This window comes from Cynocephalus volans, chromosome 9 (assembly GCF_027409185.1).
Source record: "Cynocephalus volans isolate mCynVol1 chromosome 9, mCynVol1.pri, whole genome shotgun sequence".
Lineage (NCBI taxonomy): Eukaryota > Metazoa > Chordata > Mammalia > Dermoptera > Cynocephalidae > Cynocephalus > Cynocephalus volans.
The window spans coordinates 57754465-57775626 of record NC_084468.1 but is presented as its reverse complement, the minus strand read 5'-3'; the positions used below and the strand labels follow the sequence as shown (position 1 = coordinate 57775626).

At 32.1% G+C, this 21162-nt stretch overlaps 1 protein-coding gene across 1 annotated transcript in view; it reads left to right on the top strand.

Moving 5' to 3' along the window:
* The window catches only part of UBA6 (ubiquitin like modifier activating enzyme 6), a 75573-nt gene that overhangs the window by 33938 nt on the left and 20473 nt on the right, over positions 1-21162 (top strand). Inside the window, exons 9-18 of the mRNA XM_063107750.1 lie at positions 1070-1193; positions 3797-3900; positions 5262-5324; positions 6091-6167; positions 6757-6823; positions 11746-11889; positions 13551-13618; positions 14881-14959; positions 16375-16455; positions 20057-20134. Of these exons, the coding sequence (XP_062963820.1) occupies positions 1070-1193; positions 3797-3900; positions 5262-5324; positions 6091-6167; positions 6757-6823; positions 11746-11889; positions 13551-13618; positions 14881-14959; positions 16375-16455; positions 20057-20134 (885 nt within the window). The remainder of the gene's footprint in view (positions 1-1069; positions 1194-3796; positions 3901-5261; positions 5325-6090; positions 6168-6756; positions 6824-11745; positions 11890-13550; positions 13619-14880; positions 14960-16374; positions 16456-20056; positions 20135-21162) is intronic.

Below are 21162 nucleotides of genomic sequence, written 5' to 3'. Positions count from 1 at the left end.
TCCTTATATTTTTTTGATCTTCAGAGTGAGGCTTTTATCTTTTATGCTCACAAAGTTTTTTCTAACATGACTTTAAAACATTAGAGCTGGCTGGATAGCTTACTTGGTTAGAGTGTGCTGCTGTTAACACCAAGGTTAAGGGTGAGTGGGGTGGCAATTAAGTATTCAAGATAGGTAGGTGTTGGTAGGATACACGAGGATACTTCAAAAAGTTCACGAAAAAAATAAAAGATAATATGAATCTTTCCATGAACTTTTTGAAGACTCCTTGTATGTTCTTGTTTGATGGCTTGGATAAAAGGGATGAATGGTGGTGACTGCAGGCAAGTTTATAGATTTGTCAGCAAGAATCAAACTGGTCAGCTGCAGGGCTGGCCCGTGGCTCACTTGGGAGAGTGTGGTGCTGATAACACCAAGTCCACGGGTTTGGATCCCTATATAGGGATGACTGGTTAGCTCACTTGGGAGAGCACGGTGCTGGCAACACCAAGTCAAGGGTTAAGATCCCCTTACCAGTCATCTTTTAAAAAAGAAAAGAAAACTGGCCAGCTGCCAAAATTTAAAAAAAACAACAAAAAACAGATAATTTAGAATGTTTTTTATAAGTCCCCCAAATCTTTGAATCTGTGAAATATTTGAACTCTGTGGAATTTCTGAACATCTCACACCAAACGTTGAAAGTATATTTTCAACATTCATTTAAAAAAAATAGTAATAAATTGATCATTATTTTGTGACTGTTTTTTTTTTTTTTTTTTTTTTTTGTCGTTTTTTCGTGACCGGCACTCAGCCAGTGAGTACACTGGTCAGTCCTATATAGGATCCGAACCCGCGGCGGGAGCGTCGCCGCGCTGCCAGCGCAGCACTCTACCAAGTGCGCCACGGGCTCGGCCCATTTTGTGACTGTTTTTTAAAGGCTTGCTTTTACTAATGGAGGAGAAGAATGGGTTGGAATTTTGGTTTTGAGAATTTTATGATAACATTGTCATTGTCATGTGATGTGTGAGTTTAAAATTTGTATTAAAAGAATACATGATCTTGTTTTTTAGTAGATTACTCTTATTTTTAGGGTAATCCTGGCATTGTCACTTGTCTTGAAAACCATCCGCACAAACTTGAGACAGGACAGTTCCTAACATTTCGAGAAATTAATGGAATGACAGGCTTAAATGGATCTATACAACAAATAATTGGTAAGTTGATGTATTTTATTAAGTCATTTATACTTGTTCATTATTCAGCACTATAAAGTTCAGACACTATTCTCAGTGTTGGGAACACAATATCGTCTTAGATAGACATGATCATATATTTCTTGGCCCGAAAATATTCAATCCAAGTGAGGACATGTTAAACAGTGATGATATTCTGGGAACTCCAAACTTAGCAAGGAAACCTACCCGGTTTGGGGACAGCTGCAGTGAGGACAGGGTATCTTGATTGAAATCTGAAGGTTGCATTGGCTTAGGAAGATCTTGAAAAAGAGTGTTCTGTGCAGAGACAAACCTTAAAAGGCTCAGATGCAAGGACAACTCAAGGAACTACAGAACTTGTAATATGACAGGGTGGGCAGGGAGGACTGAGATAGCAGGAGTCTTAAGACATTTAGGAGGAAACTTTGTTATTACATACTGTAATATGTATGTTGCTTACCTATAGGTAAGCAAACATTTCCTACATAGACAACTTATTCACTTAAGGAGTGCAAGAAAGGGAGTAGGTTTTGGAGAGAAGATAATGAGCACAGTTTAGGCATGTTGAGTGAGGTGGCAGTGAAGTTTTCAGATAGCTAAATGTTGGTAGTATATATGAGGGTACTTCAAAAAATTCGTGAAAATAAACAATTAAAAGAAAAAATGAATCTTTCCATGAGCTTTTTGAGGACCATTTGTGTGTTCTTGTTTGATGGCTTCAAATGAAAGGGATGAATGGCTGGGACTGCAGGCAAGTTTGCAGATAAGAAGTTGAAGGAGTGTGTTTTTTTTACTGGACAGAGGTGCCAAGGCCAGAGGTTTGAGGAGAGTAGGCATTTTTAAAAAGGGAAGGATTATCAGGCATTATATAGGGCTAATTTGAAGTTGGAGATAATGAATTTATAGCAGCATTAATCTGCATAGTTTATGTTTTTCCTCCAGCCATGCTTAAAAGAGTTAAAGACAGTGCTAGACAACCTGTAACTCAGCTGTATGTCTTGTTTACACCTGTTCAGGGGAGAGTGACTCAGTTTTATCTTTAGGGCATTTGAAAATTATGTGATTAGTGTATGGGCTAATAAATGAAATTACTTTTTTCTTTTTAATGACTGCAAAACATGTCCTTAGGAGAGAGAAAAATCAGTTCCTTTTATGAACTCTTTATAGATTAACAACTCTGGATCCATATATAAGCATCTTTGGTAACAAAACTATTTTATTTTGTTCCCCAACTACAAGTAAATATCGTAAATACATGTTCAGATCATTAATATTAAAGAATTTGTGTCTGTTTTTGTGAAAATGGATTAGATTAATCATTTAGGATTATCATTTTTTATTTTGGGGTTCATGCACTAGTGAATTGTGGTGATGGATCAGAATCTTGATAGCCTGTATAAAGAGGAGCCACCGGATGTCAGGGAATAAAGTTAAAGAAAATCTACATTTTGTACCAGAAAATTCTTTGGTTGGGGTCATGTTGTGGTGTAAGTTTAAATAGAGTGGCTATTTATGAAGCTTTTTTCCCCTTAACTTTTATTAATTAGTACTTAATGCTCTGAGGAAATTTTCTATGTGAAAAACATTGTTAAATAGCTAAAATAATACATGTTTATATATATACACACATATATATATTTAAGTAGAGTTAAAAATGTGTCTTTATTCAGACTTCCTCTTCTCTCTAGAGATAACATGAACCAAGTTTGGTGTTCACTCTGCTGAACTTTTCTGTTTACTTAGTGTATAAGTACTAATTATATAGTAAGTCCTTTATGTGAATCATCTCCCCTTTGCCATTTTCCTGTTGAGCTGTTGATCATTTTCTTAACCACCCTGTGGAACTCTTAATATACAGGCATATTTGCCAGTTTTTTTATGTGACTTGGAAATATTTTTTCTAGTTTGGCATTTATCTTTTGAATTTGCTTGCGATTGGTTTTTATCACGCAAATTTCTTTTTTATTTTTATATAATCAAATTTTCAGTCTTTTATGACTTTTATTTTGAGTATTAACTTAGAAAAGGCTTCCTCACTCCAAGGTTTTAAAGGAATTTTTTCCCCATGCTTTTATCCAAAATATTTTGGCATCTTTTTGACATTTAAAACTTTTATTCATTTGCAATAGATATTTTCCCAGATGGCTTTTTTTACCAAAATATTTATTGAATAATCTTATCTTTTTCTCACCACCTTTACTGTGTCCCTTGTATACTTGTGTCTATTTCTGAATTCCCTAATGTATTCCATTTGTCTATTCATGAGCCAGTATTATACTATATTAATTATCATGATATATGATTAGTATCAATGTATTATTGGGGCTTTAGAATATATTTAATACCTAAAAATGAGTAATTCCATTACTCATTTTTTTCTCTCTAACTTTTCTTGGTTGTTTTTAAGTTCTGAAGTACACATTGGAAAAAATACTCTGTTAGGCTCCCCAGACTCCCACTGCCTCCCATTTAAAAAAAAAACAACAGATGAGAATCTTTTTAATTTCATAAATTAAGGAGAATTTAGATCTTTATGACAATAAGTCTCCATTTTTAAACATTTGTATCACTGTGTAATGGTTTTCTTATCTTCTTTCTTCTAGTGGTATCACCATTTTCTTTTAGCATTGGTGATACTACAGAACTGGAACCATATTTACATGGAGGCATAGCTGTCCAAGTTAAAACTCCCAAAACATTTTGCTTTGTAAGTATTTTTTTTCTGTTTAAAAAATATATTTTTACAGAAAAAGATGGCAGAAGAGCAAAAATTAATAAAATTCTTAGTTAACTAAACAGTTAATTTAAAGGCTAAACAGATTGTTTTCTTAATTTCCACCCACTTTTAGGAAAATGGAATCAGTTTGAGGAAATAAACTGATATCAACAAAAACGTATAGCTGGAATATCGTATAGCTGGAATATCATAGTTAGAATATCTTCTATAGCTAGAATACCACATGCATGTAATTGAGGTATATGAGTATATACGAAAGGAACTGTACCTTCCTGAATCATCAAAGAGTTAATGTTATAATCTGTTTCCTAAGAGAGAAAATGAGTATGTTTTCAAAAGATTTAGCAAGGGTTGTTTTGCTTTATTATTCAAGTGTTTAATTTTTTAAAAAAATAAAAGGAATATTTTTTATCATACTTGTTAATACAGGTTTTTAAATTTTAATTTAGTTTTTTAAATTTCAAAAAAAAGTGTGTATGTTGGAAATATCAAGTAATTCCTATAGACTCCTGGCATTGAAAGGAAAATATAAGTAGCTTAATGAAGAGAATGTAGAGACTGCTTGTGTCAGGGAACTAAGGAATCTCGTGCTGCTTAAATCCTTAGGGCACTTCTCAATATAAGCTGTCTTAATATTTCTGTTTTTGTTTTTTAATTTTTGCACGTTCTCAAGGTTTTAACTTGATTGCCTGTTTTTTTCCAGAGCTGTTAACAGCTATAGTCCTCTATAAGATTTTGTTCAAGCCAAAGTTAGAACAAAACAAGAAATTAAAATAGTACACAGCAAGTCAGATCTGCCCCTGCATACCTCCTTGTGCCCTGTCCCCAATTTTAAATTTTTTAATTGGATACTTTATGCTTCAAATAATTTCAGATAGGATGAGTGTTTGGGGGTTATTGTTTTTCTGGTTTTTGTTTGTTTTGCCTCTATGGTCTTTGCTCCACACAGAAGATCTTAACTATGAGTATCTATTCAAGTCTTATTATCTATTACAAGTCTTGATAACCTGGTATCAGAAAAATGTGGTAGCTTTTAGATTAAAACAATAAATTTTTTTTTGAGTATACAGATCTTTTCTCTAATTTTTCCTAAATTTACTATGTGGAGCAGGTTGTTTTATTGCTTTTTACATTTTTTGTAAGTATGGTAATAAGGGAGAATGGTAGCTATTTTATCTTTCAATTAAACCATAGCAGCCCAATCTTATGTATTTCAGAACTTTGAGAGAGATTCATTGCTTTCAAAAGTTCAGTGACATATATAACAGTATGTTTTGTCAAGTAATCACTCACTTGCTCTGAAGTGATTTTTTTTTTTTTTTTTCTATTAGGAAACATTGGAGAGGCAGATAAAACATCCAAAGTACCTTATTGTGGATTTTAGCAAACCTGAGGTAAGTAAACACTTTGCAGGTTTGAGAGGCAGCAGGGTGGGGCATGGGAATTGTGAGTGAGTATAAAGTTAAAATGGAGTTACCTTGTATATACCTTGTTGTTAGGTTTTCTTAACAAAGATTACACAGACATATCTCAAGTTGACTCCCAAGGATTTAAACAGGAATTTGTATTGTGGAAAAAAATGTTAGAATAACAGGAAAAAGTTTTACTTTTATAATGATTTGTTATCTTTGATAGTTAAAAGACGATTTCAGTAACTTATACAAAGATGATCATGTTAAAAGATTTTTTGACTCATACGGAGTTTTATATAATACCTATTTCTTACCCCCAAAAAACATCCTTAAGCATATATTATTCTTTTAAATCACTGGATGTATTTCTGTAGCAGTAAATTTATTTGTGATAAAGAAGGAATTAACAGTTTCAAAATTTGTAAATGTTAATAATGAAAAAGGATTAGGTGATCTTGTACAAATGTCTTTTTACTGTTGTTGAATTTATGTTACTCTAAGTTTCACATGGATGGCCTAGTAAACACTAGTCATACCACCTGGAATTAAAACTAGGAGCTATTGCTTTATGGCACCAAAGTTATTTAATGTCTCTAAGCTTTAGGTTTCTCATCTGTTAGAGATAAAAATAGTATTAAGCCAGTATGTTAATTGTGAAGATAAATAATGTTTTAAAAACATTTAGCACAGTGCTCGGCACATATTAAGGACTCAGTAAATGTTGGCCAATTTTTAATCTTCTGAATAGGCACCTTTACAGATTCACGCAGCTATGCTTGCCTTGGACCAGTTTCAGGAGAACTGCAGTCGCAAGCCAAATATTGGGTAATGTTTTTTGTTTAAAAATAACTATTTTTCTTTTTTATAGAAGTAATATTTCAGAAAGTATAGTTTTGTTTTGTTTTTAAGTAACTAAGCCCCTTGTAATTGCAATACCAATAGATATACCAAATTATATAAACATTTACCATGACTTTGTCTTTTTCCAGGTAGGAGTAAAAAGATGGGTTTGCAAAAATGGAATAATACTAAATGTGAATTTTCCCGTTTTGAAATCTTTAAAAGCTGCAAGTTTTTAACAAACAGAGCAAACTCTGAGAATTATTGAATTGTTAACCCATGATATATATATTTTTTTTTACCTTCTAGCCGATTAAGTCAGAGTACTGTTGCAAAAGGTTTTTGCCTTGTATATTTAAGCTAAATCTTATTTATACATTGTCTTCAGGTGAACGTGATTTTGAAGTATTGTATTTATAAGCTAGTTACCTTTAAGTCAGTGAAACACTTTGTGCCACCTGTTGGCAAAATTCCACATTCTTTTGTACATTTCTTAAATTTTAGTTTTCAATATGATCTACTGTTTATGGCAGTTGACAGAATTGAAGTTGCATGCTTTTTTTTAAAATCATAGATGCCAACAAGATTCAGAAGAGCTGTTGAAACTAGCAACATCTATAAGTGAAACCTTGGAAGAAAAGGTGAATATTCAAAGTTATGACCATCAGAAGATTTGTTTGTAACATATAACTGTTCTAAATATTAATAATCTCTTATCCTTCAAATCCCAGCTTTACTACTATTGACTCTGTGACATTAGGCAAGTTATTCACTTTGTTCTGCTTCAGTTTATAAGTCTATAAAATGGGGTTAACCTACCTCACAGGATTATCGTGAACATTAAATGATTTAATTTTATAAAGCACTTAGAATACTATGTGATATATGTTAATTACTATTTGCTGCTGCTGCTTTTATATCATTAGTATTAGTATTATTTTTCTTTATCATTCTGTTCTGATTAACTTGATTTGTTAACTCACTAAACTCACGTTATAGAAGTCATCAACTTTCCTGTAAATCACCTCTTTTATGCATTATAAATTCACATCTCTTAGTTCCATTTTGTGTATCAGATTTGGACTTGAACATAACTGTTTTTTCATGTTATGATTTCAATGTCTGCCAGCCAACAGTTTCATTTTAGCAGCTGTCAGCATAGCAGTATTTGTGTAGTTATTTGAAAATTTTATTGTTTTTGTTTTTATTTTATATAAATGAGGGAGGAATGAAAGTCTTAACATAAGTGGTAAGAAGCTTTCATTTCACGTCATATAATTAAAACAAAAAATAAATGTATTAAAAGCAATGAATCACTAGTCATAAATGAAAGACCTTTTATTGAGTATTCAGTGGATAGAGAAAAAAATGTATGAAAGCTAGAAATAGATTGTTGAAGTATGTGATCAAACTGAAGGATGTGATTAGGGATTTATCAGGCTTATTGAGATAATTTATATAAAGTAAATCTCACCCCTTTTCAGTGTACAGTTAGTTATACAAAATTCTGTACACAGTGAATTTAAAGTGTACAATCATGTATCCACCACCACAGTCAAGATATAAAACATTTTCATACTGCCAAAAAGTTCTCTTCTGCCCCCTTATAATTATCTCCCCAGCCTGCATCCAAACCCAGTTAGCCACTACAGTTTTGCCTTTTCCAGAATGTCATATAAATGGAATCATATGGTATGAAGCCTTTTGAGTCTGGCTTCTTTTACTAAGTATGATGAATTTGAGTTTTTATCCATGTTTTTGCACATTCGCTCCTTTTTGCATGTTCATTCCATTTCATTGCTGAGTAGTATTCCACTGTGTAGATGTATCACAGTTTGTCCCTCCACCAGTTGATGGGCATACATGGGTTGTTTCCAATTTGAGCAATCATAAAGTTGCTACAAATATTGCAATAGATTTTGATGTAGACATATATTTTCGTTTCTCTTGTGTAGATACCTAGAAATGTATTACAGAATCATATGATAGGTATATGTTTAATGTTATAAGAAACTGCCCAAGGGCCGAGCCCGTGGCGCATTCGGGAGAGTGCTGCGCTGGGAGCGCGGTGAGCCGCGGGTTCGGATCCTATATAGGAATGGCCGGTGCACTCACTGGCTGAGTGCCGGTCACGAAAAAGACCAAAAAAAAAAAAAAAAAAGGAACTGCCCAAACTATTTTGCAAAGTAGCTGTACCATTTTGCATTTCCACCAGAAATGTAGGAGTTTCAGTTGCTGTGCATCTCTCCAGCAGTTCGTATTGTCCATTTGTTTGATTTTAACCATTTTAATGTTATGTAATCATATCTCTTTGTAGTTTTAATTTAAATTTCACTAATGAATTTGAGCATCTTTTTACGTCTATCTTCTTTGATAAATTGTCTTTTCAAATCTTTGCCTGTTTTTTAAGTAGGTTTTTTATTTTCTTATTTATTGAGAGAGTTCTTTATATATTTTGGATATGAATCCTTTATCAGATATAGATTTTACAAATATTCTCTTAAGTTCAATTTATCAATTTTTCTTTTCATGGTTTGTTCCTAAGAAATTTTTTTTAACCCTATGTCACAAAGCTCTTCTCCTGTGTTTTCTTTTTTTTTTTCTTTTCTTGGGGGGAGGCTGGCTGGTGCGGGAATCCAAACCCTCTACCTTGGTGTTATAATACCACACTGTAACCAACTCAGCGAACCAGCCAGTCCAGTTTTTTGTTGTTGTTGTTGTTGTTTTTTCTCCTTTGTTTTCATTGGGAAGTTTTATAATTTTGTAGTTTTGTAAGTTCATTTCTGTATACTGTGCAAAATACAGATCAAGTGTGCATGACTATATACTAATTTTGTGTATAGTTTTGTAGATTTTTGAGTTCATTTTTATATATGCAAAGTATAGATCAAGGTTAATTTTTTTATATATGAATGTCTGGTAATTCTCGCCCATTTGTTGAAAAGACTATTCTTTCCTTATTGTAATGTCTTGGCCTCTTTGTCAACAACTGAACGAATATGTGTAGGTCTATTTCTGCACCCTATATTATCTTCATGTTGATTGTTTCTATCCTTTTGCTAGTACTATCTATCCTGTCTTGATTACTGTAGGATTTTATATTATGTATTGAAATCAGGTTTAGTCTCTATTATGTTTCCCAGAAAGGGCTCAGAATTATGGTATTCCCTGAGTTTTTGTATATTTTAAATTTTTTCTGAACGCTTCATACTAGAAAGCCAGTTTGACTGGATATAAAATTCTAAACTCTTACTTTCTTCTGTGGTATCTTGCCATGTGTTTTGCTATTGAGAAATAAGATGCCAGCCTAATTATCTTACTCTTATAAGTAATCTGGTCTTACTACTTTGAGGCCCTGTATATTTTGTCTTCATCTGTAAAGTCTGATAGTTTAAACACTGTAAACCCATTTTGATATGTAGGTACACATTTTCTTTTATTTACTTTTTTCGCTTTTCAGGGGATGGGTGGGGGGGACGTGGATCATTTCTGTTTTTAATTTTTAAATTTTTTTAATTTTTAAATTTTTAAATTTTGATTCAAGGTTTGCTGTTGTTTTTTTCCCCCACATCTCCAAGTGTTTGTTAAGAATATAATTCACTCAATCAAATTTCCTAACTTGTGATTAGTTTGGGGGAAAGGCATTTTCAGTAGCTAAAATGTTTGGACTCTGATTTTCCGTTTTCTTGTTACATGGTAGACTGATTTTTTTTTACTTATTTTTTGGACAGGGTGTAAGGGTTTTGGGTGCTTCTTAGATTCTTACTTCTGTAACACTCTCTTCTGTCAGAGTACTGAAAAGGAGTTTCTTTAATGAATGGCGCTTTTTTGGTGGGGAGATGTTGGTGTGTCTTATTGATCTTTTTGATTTCTGCCAAATCCTTAACTTCCCTCTCTTTAACCTTTACTATCAAAGAGGTCTCCCCTTTTCTATTTACATTTATTCTCCAGAGAAGTTCTTTTGCTACAGCCAGTGCTAAGGTCTGCCAGATTTCATACCTGTGTTCAGTACTTTTTGCACTTAGTGTGGTACTTTTTTTTTTCCTCAGGATGATTTTTGACTGTGTTTTGTCACCATTAGGCCTTTCACTCTCTTTACTGTGGTCTCTTAATAATTACTGCTCTCTGTGCAAGCTGTGGCAGTGTGAAGTCCAGAGATAGCTCTGCTGGAGTTAGGTATCTGTTTCTCTGCTTACAAATAATTTGAAGTTTATAATATTCTCCGTTCCTAATAATGCTGAAACTCTATCACTGTTTTATTTCTCCTCAGTGGCTATACATGTTTTTTGGAGATTGTTTGGGGAAATTTATATTTAGGCTGCTATCATTATCCTAGGACAGCCAAAAATTCCCAAGATTTGGATATTTGTTTGTTTACTAAAAAATAATAGAATCTTGGGCAATAGTGTAACCTAATGATAAGAGTGAAGTTGGATTTTGGGGGGTTCAGATCCTGGCTTCACCACTTAACTAGCTACAAAATCTTGAGTAAATCGCATAATTTTTCAAAGTTTTTGTTTTCTCACTTGTATAATAGAAATTATATTTCCTAGATTTATTTTGAAGATTATGTAAAGACAATATGCAGCTTTGCGCTGTGGATGTTCATTCATATTAACTACTGCTTATTATTCTCATCATTGTTTTAAATATTATTGCTACCAACAATATCTCTTCATTCAAAAATGGTACAACTTGAATCAAATTATAGTGCATCTGAGTTGACTGGTAAGTAGTTTAAAATAATGAGATACAGAAAATTGAAATTGAAGGGTGGAAGAGTGAGTAGATATTAACCATTTTTTATCACAGAAATTTTTGAGAATGTAATAAAAATCCTTTCCTATCTTCTAAATGCACAAGAACTGTTATTTTACATATTAGTTCAGGAGATTAATTGACCCCCTCCCCATTTGAAGCTTTAAGGTTACTGATATTGAAAGAATTGAGAAGTCAGCTCATGAAAAGATCTTTGTCACAAATAAGAAATTGTGCTAAAAACAGTAGCTCTAAAATCCATTTCTCCAATATTTTCATTAAAATACTAATAAATTTTATTTTGAGAAACAAAAGTTCAGTTTTTAAGTATGACAGTTAAGAATTTTATCTCTTTAACAATGTATTGCCTGATTTTTCATCACAATTTTACTTTTTATTTACCGAGTTTTTTTCCATAGTTTTTATTAACAAACTTTTTAAAAATTCTGGTTGTTTGTAAATATGACTGACATCACAGAACTGTTCTTTAACAAAAACTATAAATGGTAGATATTCTAGTTAATTCTAAATGATGCCCTAAGGTAATGTAGAGTCAGAAAGAGAAAATGGGCAGGTACTTGTGAAGGGAAATACTGCTTAAAGTAATATGCAAAAAGATTCTTTTGTTGTGAGATAGGGACTTAAAAAGCTATGGAGTATTTGGGACTTGAAAGCAATTTAGTAGGCAAGTTGAGTAGCTTTTTTAGAACTTAAGTTCTAATAATTCTCACATTTAGTCATTGAAATTTTAAGTGTATTGTGTGAATGCTGTTGATGCTGTTGTCTTTTATGGCTTGTGTTTTAGCCTGAAGTAAATGCTGACATTGTACGTTGGCTCTCTTGGACTGCTCGAGGCTTTTTACCCCCACTTGCTGCAGCAGTAGGAGGTGTTGCCAGCCAGGAAGTATTGAAAGCTGTGACAGGAAAGTTTTCTCCATTGTGCCAGTGGGTTAGTCCTGAATTTTAACATTTCTTTACATTTAAGGTTGAATTCTTCACTCATAAAATGAATTTGTGTTATGTATCATAATGTAGTATTAATTAATGTATTAGAAAAGCAACCTTAAAATATCTTTTTATGCATGAAAGAGATGTGAGTAGTAAGCCTCCAAAACTTAATTCTGTAATTGATACTAGCAAGATTATATGTTGGGGCTCATGGTATATAACCCAAAGTTGCCTTCTTGTATGTACAAGGGGCCTTCAAAAAGTTCCTGGAAAAATTCATATCTTTTAATTCAATTACCACGAACTTTTTGAAGTGTTCTCATATTCATATTTCCCCAGTTGTGAGAGTAAGGAAATGAATTTTCTATCCTTGTAGTTAGTTGTTCTCCAATATTATTAGCTTAGCATTCTTGGGTTCTCAGGACTCTTGAACTTGTTCCATGGAATCTTTTGCCATCCTGAATCTTCAGGTCTCCTTCCTAGGTATAAACTTATAAAGGTGGAGAACATGGGTATGGTACAGGTTTAAGAACTTATATAAGGTAAAAACATAAGATGAAATAAAACCCCTCATTTTTGTTACCAGAAAGAGTGATTGGCAGAAGGTATCAATGGACACTCTTCAGGCCCTTTTTTTTTTTAAACACTTTAAATATTTTCAATATAACATTCTTGTTTTTATATATTTATTTTAAAGTACCCATGTAATGCTATTTTGCTGCTGAATTATTTATTTTAATGCAGAAAACAAATACATTAGTAAAAGTCTGGTTTACATACAACTTAGCATTATGGGAAATATAAATTAATTATGTTATTAATATAAATTCTGTGTTGTTATAATTAAATATATAACCATGTGGTCATGTTCAAATTTAGCCACATAAGTTACTTATGAAAATGAGAATGAGGCCTCATTCTTTTTTCTTTAACTTAAACTAATTCTGTTTGGTATTTTTTTAAATGCTGAAATTGGGCCTTCCTAGATCATTTTCTCTATAGTGTATGTAGTTTTTTTGTTGTTTTATTTTTTTGGTGGCTGGCTGGTATGGGGATCTGAACTCCTGACCTTGGTGTTATAACACCATGCTCTAACCCATTGAGCTAACCAGCCAGCCCTTACTTTATTGATGACATATAATATATCCAAACTGGAAAATAAATATAGACTAGGTACTTTCTTCTCAAAACGTAATCAGCTTATTTATTCAAATGTAGCTGAAATTGAATGGGGCTTCCAAAGTTTTGGGGGTAGGGGGGTTTATAGCCAACCAGTACAGGGATCTGAACCCTTGAACTTGGTGTTATTAGCACCATGCTCTAACCAAGTGAGCTACCTGGCCAGCCCCCAAAGTTTTTATGTAGTTATGAAAAATAGATTTGGAGAAGATATTTCCTTTTCTTTTTTTTTTTTTAAGATCAGACTATGTCATCTATAGAGTAGCTCAGTGACATGAATCATATTATTTTTTAACATCCTTCAGGTTTATCATTGTTTTAATGAGAGAATATAGGAGTGTTATTGTATTTTTTGATATATTACTCTGAATTGGCATTTTTTTATCATTTTCCCATAATAATTATTATATAGAAGAACTTCTTTTTCTAGTAATTTAAGTTTTATATATATAATATATTGTGTTTTTAATCTTTTACTTTAAGTTATATCTTGAAGCAGCAGATATTGTGGAATTCCTAGACAAACCTGAATGTGAAGAATTTCTCCCACGGTAATACTGAAATTTCTGGTTTTTTTCTTAGTTGTGTGTTTATAAGAGGCAAGTAGATTAAAAGAGTTTATGTCTAAACATGCATTTGTTTTAGATGTCTTTTCTCCTAACTCATTTATATCTGCAGTTGTTTCCTTACTTATGCCATCTCTTTACCACTTAATAAATATGAATATATGTATATAATGTTTTAAATTGTACACCATGAGAATGGTTAGCATTCAAACTACCATAATGACGTTAGATGGAAAAAATTGCTATCTGTGATTATCATATCAGTCATTCTTCACCTCTTTGGGTCATAAATCTCTGAGAATCTGATACAAGTTTACAGATTCAGTCTCCCTAAAATACACATAACCCAAAATTCTGCCTTCAGTTTAAGTGGGTTAACAATCCAAAGCCCATTCATAGATTGCTCTAAGAACTTTTCTTAAAAAGCCTGGCTTAGAAAAAAATCATTTCTAGATAAAGTCACCCCCACTTAAGTCATGTGGACTTACATTATTAAGTTAATTGGAAAAAGGAAAAACCGATTTCTTATAGAACCTTTTCTCTTTCAAGTAAGATAGTTCAGCTGATAGGTTGAGGGAAACTGTTAGAGAGTACATTTTGGTCAAAGACAGACTGCATATACAGTGGTGGTCCCATAAGATTATAATAGAGCTGAAAAATTCCAATCATCTGGTGACATCGTAGCCATAACATCGTAGCAGTTACTTTACCTTTTTATAAATTTAGTGTAATCTAAGTGCGCAGTGTTTATAAAGTCTATGGTAGTGTACAGTAATGTCATGTGCCTTCACATTCACTCTCCAATCATGCACTGACTTACCCAGAGCAACTTCCAATCGTTCAAGTCCTCTTCATGGTAAGTACCCTCTGTACGTGTACCATTTTTTATCTTTTATACTGTTTTTACTGTACCTTTTCTATGTTTACATACACAAATATTACCATTGTGTTATAATTGCCTATGGTATTCAGTATAGTAACATGCTGTACAGGTTTGTAGCCTAGGAGCAACAGCTATATCATATAGCCTAGGTGTATAGTAGGCTGTACCATCTAGGTTTGTGTAAGTATACTCTATGATGTTCACATAACAACGAAATTACCTAACGACCCATTTCTTGAGAATGTATACATATTATTAAGCAACACATGACTGTGCAACATTAAATTGGTTAATGATAATTAAACTAATTCTAACAATGTTTTTTATGCTCTTATGTTCTCTTGGTATGTGTTGCTTTCTTAAGTGGAGATAGATATGATGCCTTACGAGCCTGCATTGGAGACACTTTGTGTCAGAAGCTACAAAATTTGAATATCTTCTTAGTAAGTATGAATAATGATGGAAAAAATAAGTACATTCAAACTGCTAATGTATATCATTGAGTTAATTTATTAAAGCAAATTTGAGTCTAAATGAATAGAGTCTTAGTGAGTAGTTGTGACAGAGACCATATGACCTATGAAGCTGAAAATATTTATTGTCTGGCCCTCTGCAGAAAAAGTTTGCCAGCCCTTGGTCTAAAGAATTAATACATTTTAAAATTAAAATATGAGAATGGTAGTTTTGAACATTAAGTGATTTTCTAGAAATATATTAAAAAATAGGAGTTTTTTTACTTTTTGTTTCTCACTAAGCGAAGGACAATACCTCAAAATGTTCATGGAAAAATAGAATTGAAAGATAGTATGAATCTTTCCATCAACTTTTTGAAGTACCCTCATATGCATGTATTCTTTCTTAAATGTCTTAGAACATTGGCAGGGAAGTTTTCTATAATAACATAAAACTCCTTTTCCTGCCATTTATATGTTTTTTTATTTTTATTATAATCAGTCCTGAAAATACTGCTGTTTTTTTAGTAATCATTTTTTAAATATTGTTTTGAAAATCAGCTATTGCTGAACTTTTACGTGCATATGGAATCTACTACTATAAGTTTTTATTTAACAGTTTTACTTAAAGCGATCATAGGGAAGTCTTAGAATAGTCCTGTCCATCAACTGAGTTTTGAGAAATATATGAAAGTAAGGAATGTTGTACTAATTAAAATGTTGTACTAGTCTTTTGTGCTGTTTGTTTCTGTCATACATTAAAAAATGAGCTCATTGTTTGTCTTTCATTTGGAATGTTTAAATATCTTCTGTTATAGGAATTGTAAATATGTTTTTCTTTATTTGGTTTATACTTTTTTTAATTGAGACACTTATAATTGCATAATAAACATACAAAATATTTTTAAGTGAAATGAGTCACAGATGGTTATGTTATTTTTTAAAATGTGTATTTATTATAACTCAGCATTTGAAGAATATTTTTATTTATTTATTTATTTTTTAAATTTTATTTTGTCTATATACATTGTGGCTGATTATTGTTGCCCATCACCAAAACATCCCTCCCTCCTCCCTCCCTGCCTCCCCACCACCAATGTCCCCTCTGTTTGCTTGTTGTATCAACTCCAAGTAATTGTGGTTGTTATATCTTCTTCCCCCCCAAGCCCGTTTTTGTGTGTGTGTGTGTGTGTGTGTGTGTGTGTGTGTGTGTGTGTGTGTGTGTGTATTTATATATTAATTTTTATCTCCCACCAATAAGTGAGAACATGTGGTATTTCTCTTTCTGTGCCTGACTTGTTTCACTTAATATAAACATTTGAAGAATATTAAGGTGAAATTTCTCCTCAGTAAGTAGACATTCTAGTTTTTTAAAATCTGATATATATTATTTTTCTCCTCCATAGGTAGGATGTGGAGCCATAGGCTGTGAAATGTTAAAAAATTTTGCTTTACTTGGTGTTGGCACAAGCAAAGAGAAGGGAATGGTAAGATAAAAATTCTTAAAAGTTTATATTTCTGTTGTTGCCCTTTTTTGAATTGTATTTGACTGCATATCAATTTTTGAGGCTAGAGCATAAAACTAGAAATTGGGAGATTCTGATTCTCCTCTGACCACTTTTCAAAAGATAGGTGGCCTTGTGGCAAATTGCTTTAAATTTTCTGCCTCTCACTTTTTTTCTGTAGTACTGTGACACTGAAATCTGTGTTACCTAATAACGTTATTGTGAAGAGCAAATGTGAAAGGGCTTTGCAAACTATAAAACACATTATTATTGTTGTTATTTCCATTATATACTATTTACTATTGTTAAATGAGCCTTTAAGATGAGAGAAGCTAACATTAGAAAGTTGCAGAGTACTCAGATACAATTTCAATTGGTGAATATCAAAAGTAGTGAGATAGACTTTGGTGTACAGTTTAAATTCTTAAGCCTGTGAATGTGACCATGTCATATATTTAAATAAAAATATATTTTATTGGTGCTATTTTGCCTTTTAAGATGTAAACTAGCTTCCATTAGTGATTTCATAGATTTATCATGGTGATTAATGGAATGACTAGTTAAAAATGACTAAAATTTATATGATACTTCAAATTTTATGGTTTATTAAACTTGGCTTATTGTTCTACATAAAAAGGGTAACTCATTACTATCATAGTTACAGGCAGATATTTTACATTTATATTACTCTCCTCAGCATTTCCAAAATTGTGTTCCATAAACCGCTATTAGTACTGGTGGTTTTAAAAGGTATTCCTAAAAAAAAATTCTTGGTTTCATTAAATTTGGGAATCACCTGAATATCTTTACCTCCTTGGAAATATATGATGTGTATCAGCATATAAAGATCAGGAAAAGAACTGTAGTGAATAAACCTGCTGACTTCAGATAACAAAAGAAAGGAATTTAATGTGGACGGACCTCTACCCTACTGCAAACATAGACTTACTGCGTAAATTTTTTTTTGAAATGTTTACTATGTAGCCAAGTTGGAAAGAAAAGTCCACAGGTTCCAGGAACAAAGACAGAAATTAAATCCTGAGCTGAAAGCCTTGGTGACTCACAAATGTCTTCATATTGAATATCTATCCAAAATCTTAAAAATGAAAGTCACTCATGAGAAATTTAGACTCAGAGCATGGACTGTACTGGTGTATGGGGTCCAAAATTATGTCATGTAAAAACTTCAAGCAGGCTAGCTGGTTAGCTCAATTGGTTAGAGCACGGTGCTGATCACACTAAGGTCCAGGGTTCATTCCCTGTACTGGCCAGCCACCAAATATTGAAATAAAATAAATTTTAAAAAATAAAAATTTCAAGCAGAAAAATGCATATAACAAATTTAGGAACATTGAAACCTACAAAGCTCTGATTAAAGCAAATGTTAATTTAAGCTTCATTAATGGTGATACTTTCACACCCAGAACACACAGGACTATACAGAAAAAATCAACATTCATTCAAGGCGATTCACATTACAAATGAGAATCCTCTTTGTTAGTATAGTGGTGAGTAAAAAAAGAGAGAAAAGAAATGACAGTCTACTGGAAAGAAGGAACCACCTCATAGAAGATCAATTCCTTAAGAACTATAGATAATAAAAGTGCTACTGATAATAGAAAAATCTACAGATAACAGAACAAACTTTAAAGTTAAAAATGATCGAAGATAAAGAGGAATAGAAGCATGAGGAAAAATACAAGGCACTGAAATTTTTACAAAAAGCAAAATAAGAATTTGTGTATAATCAGTAACCTTAAAATTCAGATATAAATGAAGTGAGAATTGACAAATAGAAGTTAAATGTAAGTACCCAGAATGTACTGCAGAAAGATATCATTTTTTAATGAAAGAGGATGCATTAGCAAATTTCAACATAATTCCAGTAGAATTTCCAAAGAGAATAAAGATTATGGAGAAGAGGCAGTATATCCCAAGGATAATGACAGAAGTTCCCAGAATTGAAGAAAGTCAAGTGTGTTCAGATTGAAAAGGTAAACTAGTCCCAAGCAAATCAAAGCCAGAGATAAAAAGAGATTGCATAATAGACTTCCCACTGGTAATAAATGCCAGAAGATAATGGAAGCATATCTTCATTGTGCAAGGGAGAATTCCTGTCGACCTAGATTTCTATACTCAGCTAAATTATCTTTCAAGAGGGAAGGCAAAGTAAAGCTATCTGACAAGTAAAATGAAAGATTGACACTTCTTGGTTCCTACTGAAAGAATATTAGATAATGTGAGCAGTGCATGAAGGGTAAACAGAAGCATTTGTCAACATTCTTAGATCTAAATAAGCATTGATTTTAAAACCTTTAATTAAATGTAACTAAAATGTTATTGTTATCATTAAAAATAGAAAGGCGAGTTCCAAGTTATAGTACATTTGTTCTCAAATTGTTCAGTAGGAAGATAGAAATTTTAATTAATTTTAGATCTTAAGTCACATGTGCATGTTAGAATTTTGAGCATAACTACGTAAAAATAGACATTTGACTTCCAAACCAGTTTTTGGTGGTGGGGAGATGAGAGCAGGGGGTAGGAATCAAGAAAACTTGATCAATCTAGTAGGAGGCAAAAATGGGGGAGATAAAGAGCATGGTGGACAAATACTTTGTATCAGTAATCACAATAATTATGAATAATTCGCTTTCTTGTTAAAAGACATTTTCTGTTTGGCATTTTTTAAAAATTTAAACAGGTACCTTCTAACATATAATTATACAGAAGTGTTGAAAATATCAGGGAAATACCAGCTAAAAGAAAATGAATATGTTTGTGAACACCAGTCAACGTCTAATAATTGTAACAGTCTAAGAAATACTACATCTAGTCAAAATTTTTTTTTAAATGCTAGTTTAAGTGGCAAATGGGTTTTGAATACTCTCCAGATTACCTTGAATCTGTTTAGTTTCTTCTTGCATCCTTTAGAATGAGAGTCTGCAAACTTTTTCTTAAAGGACCAGATTGCAAATATTTAGGCTTGCAGACCATAGATCTCTGTCACAACTACTCATCTCCACCCTTAAAGCATAAAAACAGCCATAGACAATACTTAAACAAATGCTGTGACACTTCCAATAAAAGCTTTGTTTACAATAACAGGCAGCTTGCACTGTAGTTTGTAGACCTCTCCTTTAGCCAAAGTTTCTATCAGATTGAAACATGTAAGCATTTTTCCCAAATCAGTTGAGATTAAGAATAAATATCAGAAAAGATATTTTCTAAATTCAGAAAGAAGAGCTAGCTCTTCTATGGGTAATCTATTACATAGTTCTAAAAAGCGATAGTGATGTTTTAGCCTTTGTTTAATTATAAATTAGAAAAAGTTTTGAACAGGAATTGAAATTCTGTTCAGCTATACTTTTGATGTGATCCTGTGCTAAGCATTAATTAGAATGAACTGTAAATATAAAAGAGTAGTATTGGTAACCATTTTGGAATATTTGTATTGCTATAACCTTTACCAGCCAAAATAATTTAGAATAATTTGTGAGGCTTGTTTTAGTCATACTGAGAAAAGCAAAATAGATTAATATGTATTTGTTATATAATTTCAGCCATTTTCTTTTTTTGATATTAGATTACAGTTACAGATCCTGACTTGATAGAAAAATCCAACTTAAATAGACAGTTCCTATTTCGTCCTCATCACATACAGGTATGTTGCTATTCTGTTTCAAATGTAAATCATTATTGTTATACAAAAAAGAAGAGTTTCCTTTTTATATACTGATTGAACAAGTATAATACATTTTTTGTTAGCATTTCTCAAATTATCAAATAGTGGGAATGACAAAAGGGAAAAATATAGAATTGTTTTTAACACAAAAAAGAAAATCGGTTTTTCCATTGATTTTGGATATTAAAATCTGAATTGTGAAACATGGGCAGGATTTTTTTCATTTTGTAATCACCAAGGTGTGTTTACATACTTAATTTTAGAAAGTAAGTGTCTAGAAACAGGTTACCTAATTTGAAGTTTTGATAGATCACAAATTTGACTTTTTTTTTTGGTCTTTGTTACAAAACAGGTAAATTTCAGCACTTAGAATTTTTGTACTCTTTTGATGTTTAACTATTGAACATCCCTTTTTATTGTAAAATGATGCTTGTTCTCCGTCTTCTTTTTTATAGAGATCAAAATATTTAGGTCAGGAAAAGCAACAGTTTTAGTCAAGCATATTTGGTTTTATTTTAGAAATTTTTTCTTTATTGTTCAACAACTCATTGACAATCTTAGTAAACTAAGCTTAGGAATGTTACGAATAGAGAGTAACTAATGCAGGTGGCATAGTTAACCCAGTTGCTTCACTTATCCAAATATAAAGGACAAAGTAACACGGTCTCTCGTGAACTAAAATATGTCACAAAATTTATTCACTTAATTTTGTGCATTTCACTTACAGAAAAACTTTATAAAGACCTATTGATTCTTATCTGGGTTCTAGCAAAGTTTCTTATTTTTTTGTATGCTAAGAACACTGAAAAGTGAAACATATCAGCCTAACAATGTGAGAAGAGACAGAAGTACCATTAAAACTAGATGCATGAATTCAAACACAATTCTGTAGAAAGTCACAATGAGCTTTGATAACACCTGAAATTACACCAAATGATCTAGTAATGATCACTAAATCTTTAAGAATGAATGAATTATATGAGGCTACTTCAAAAAGTTTATGGAAA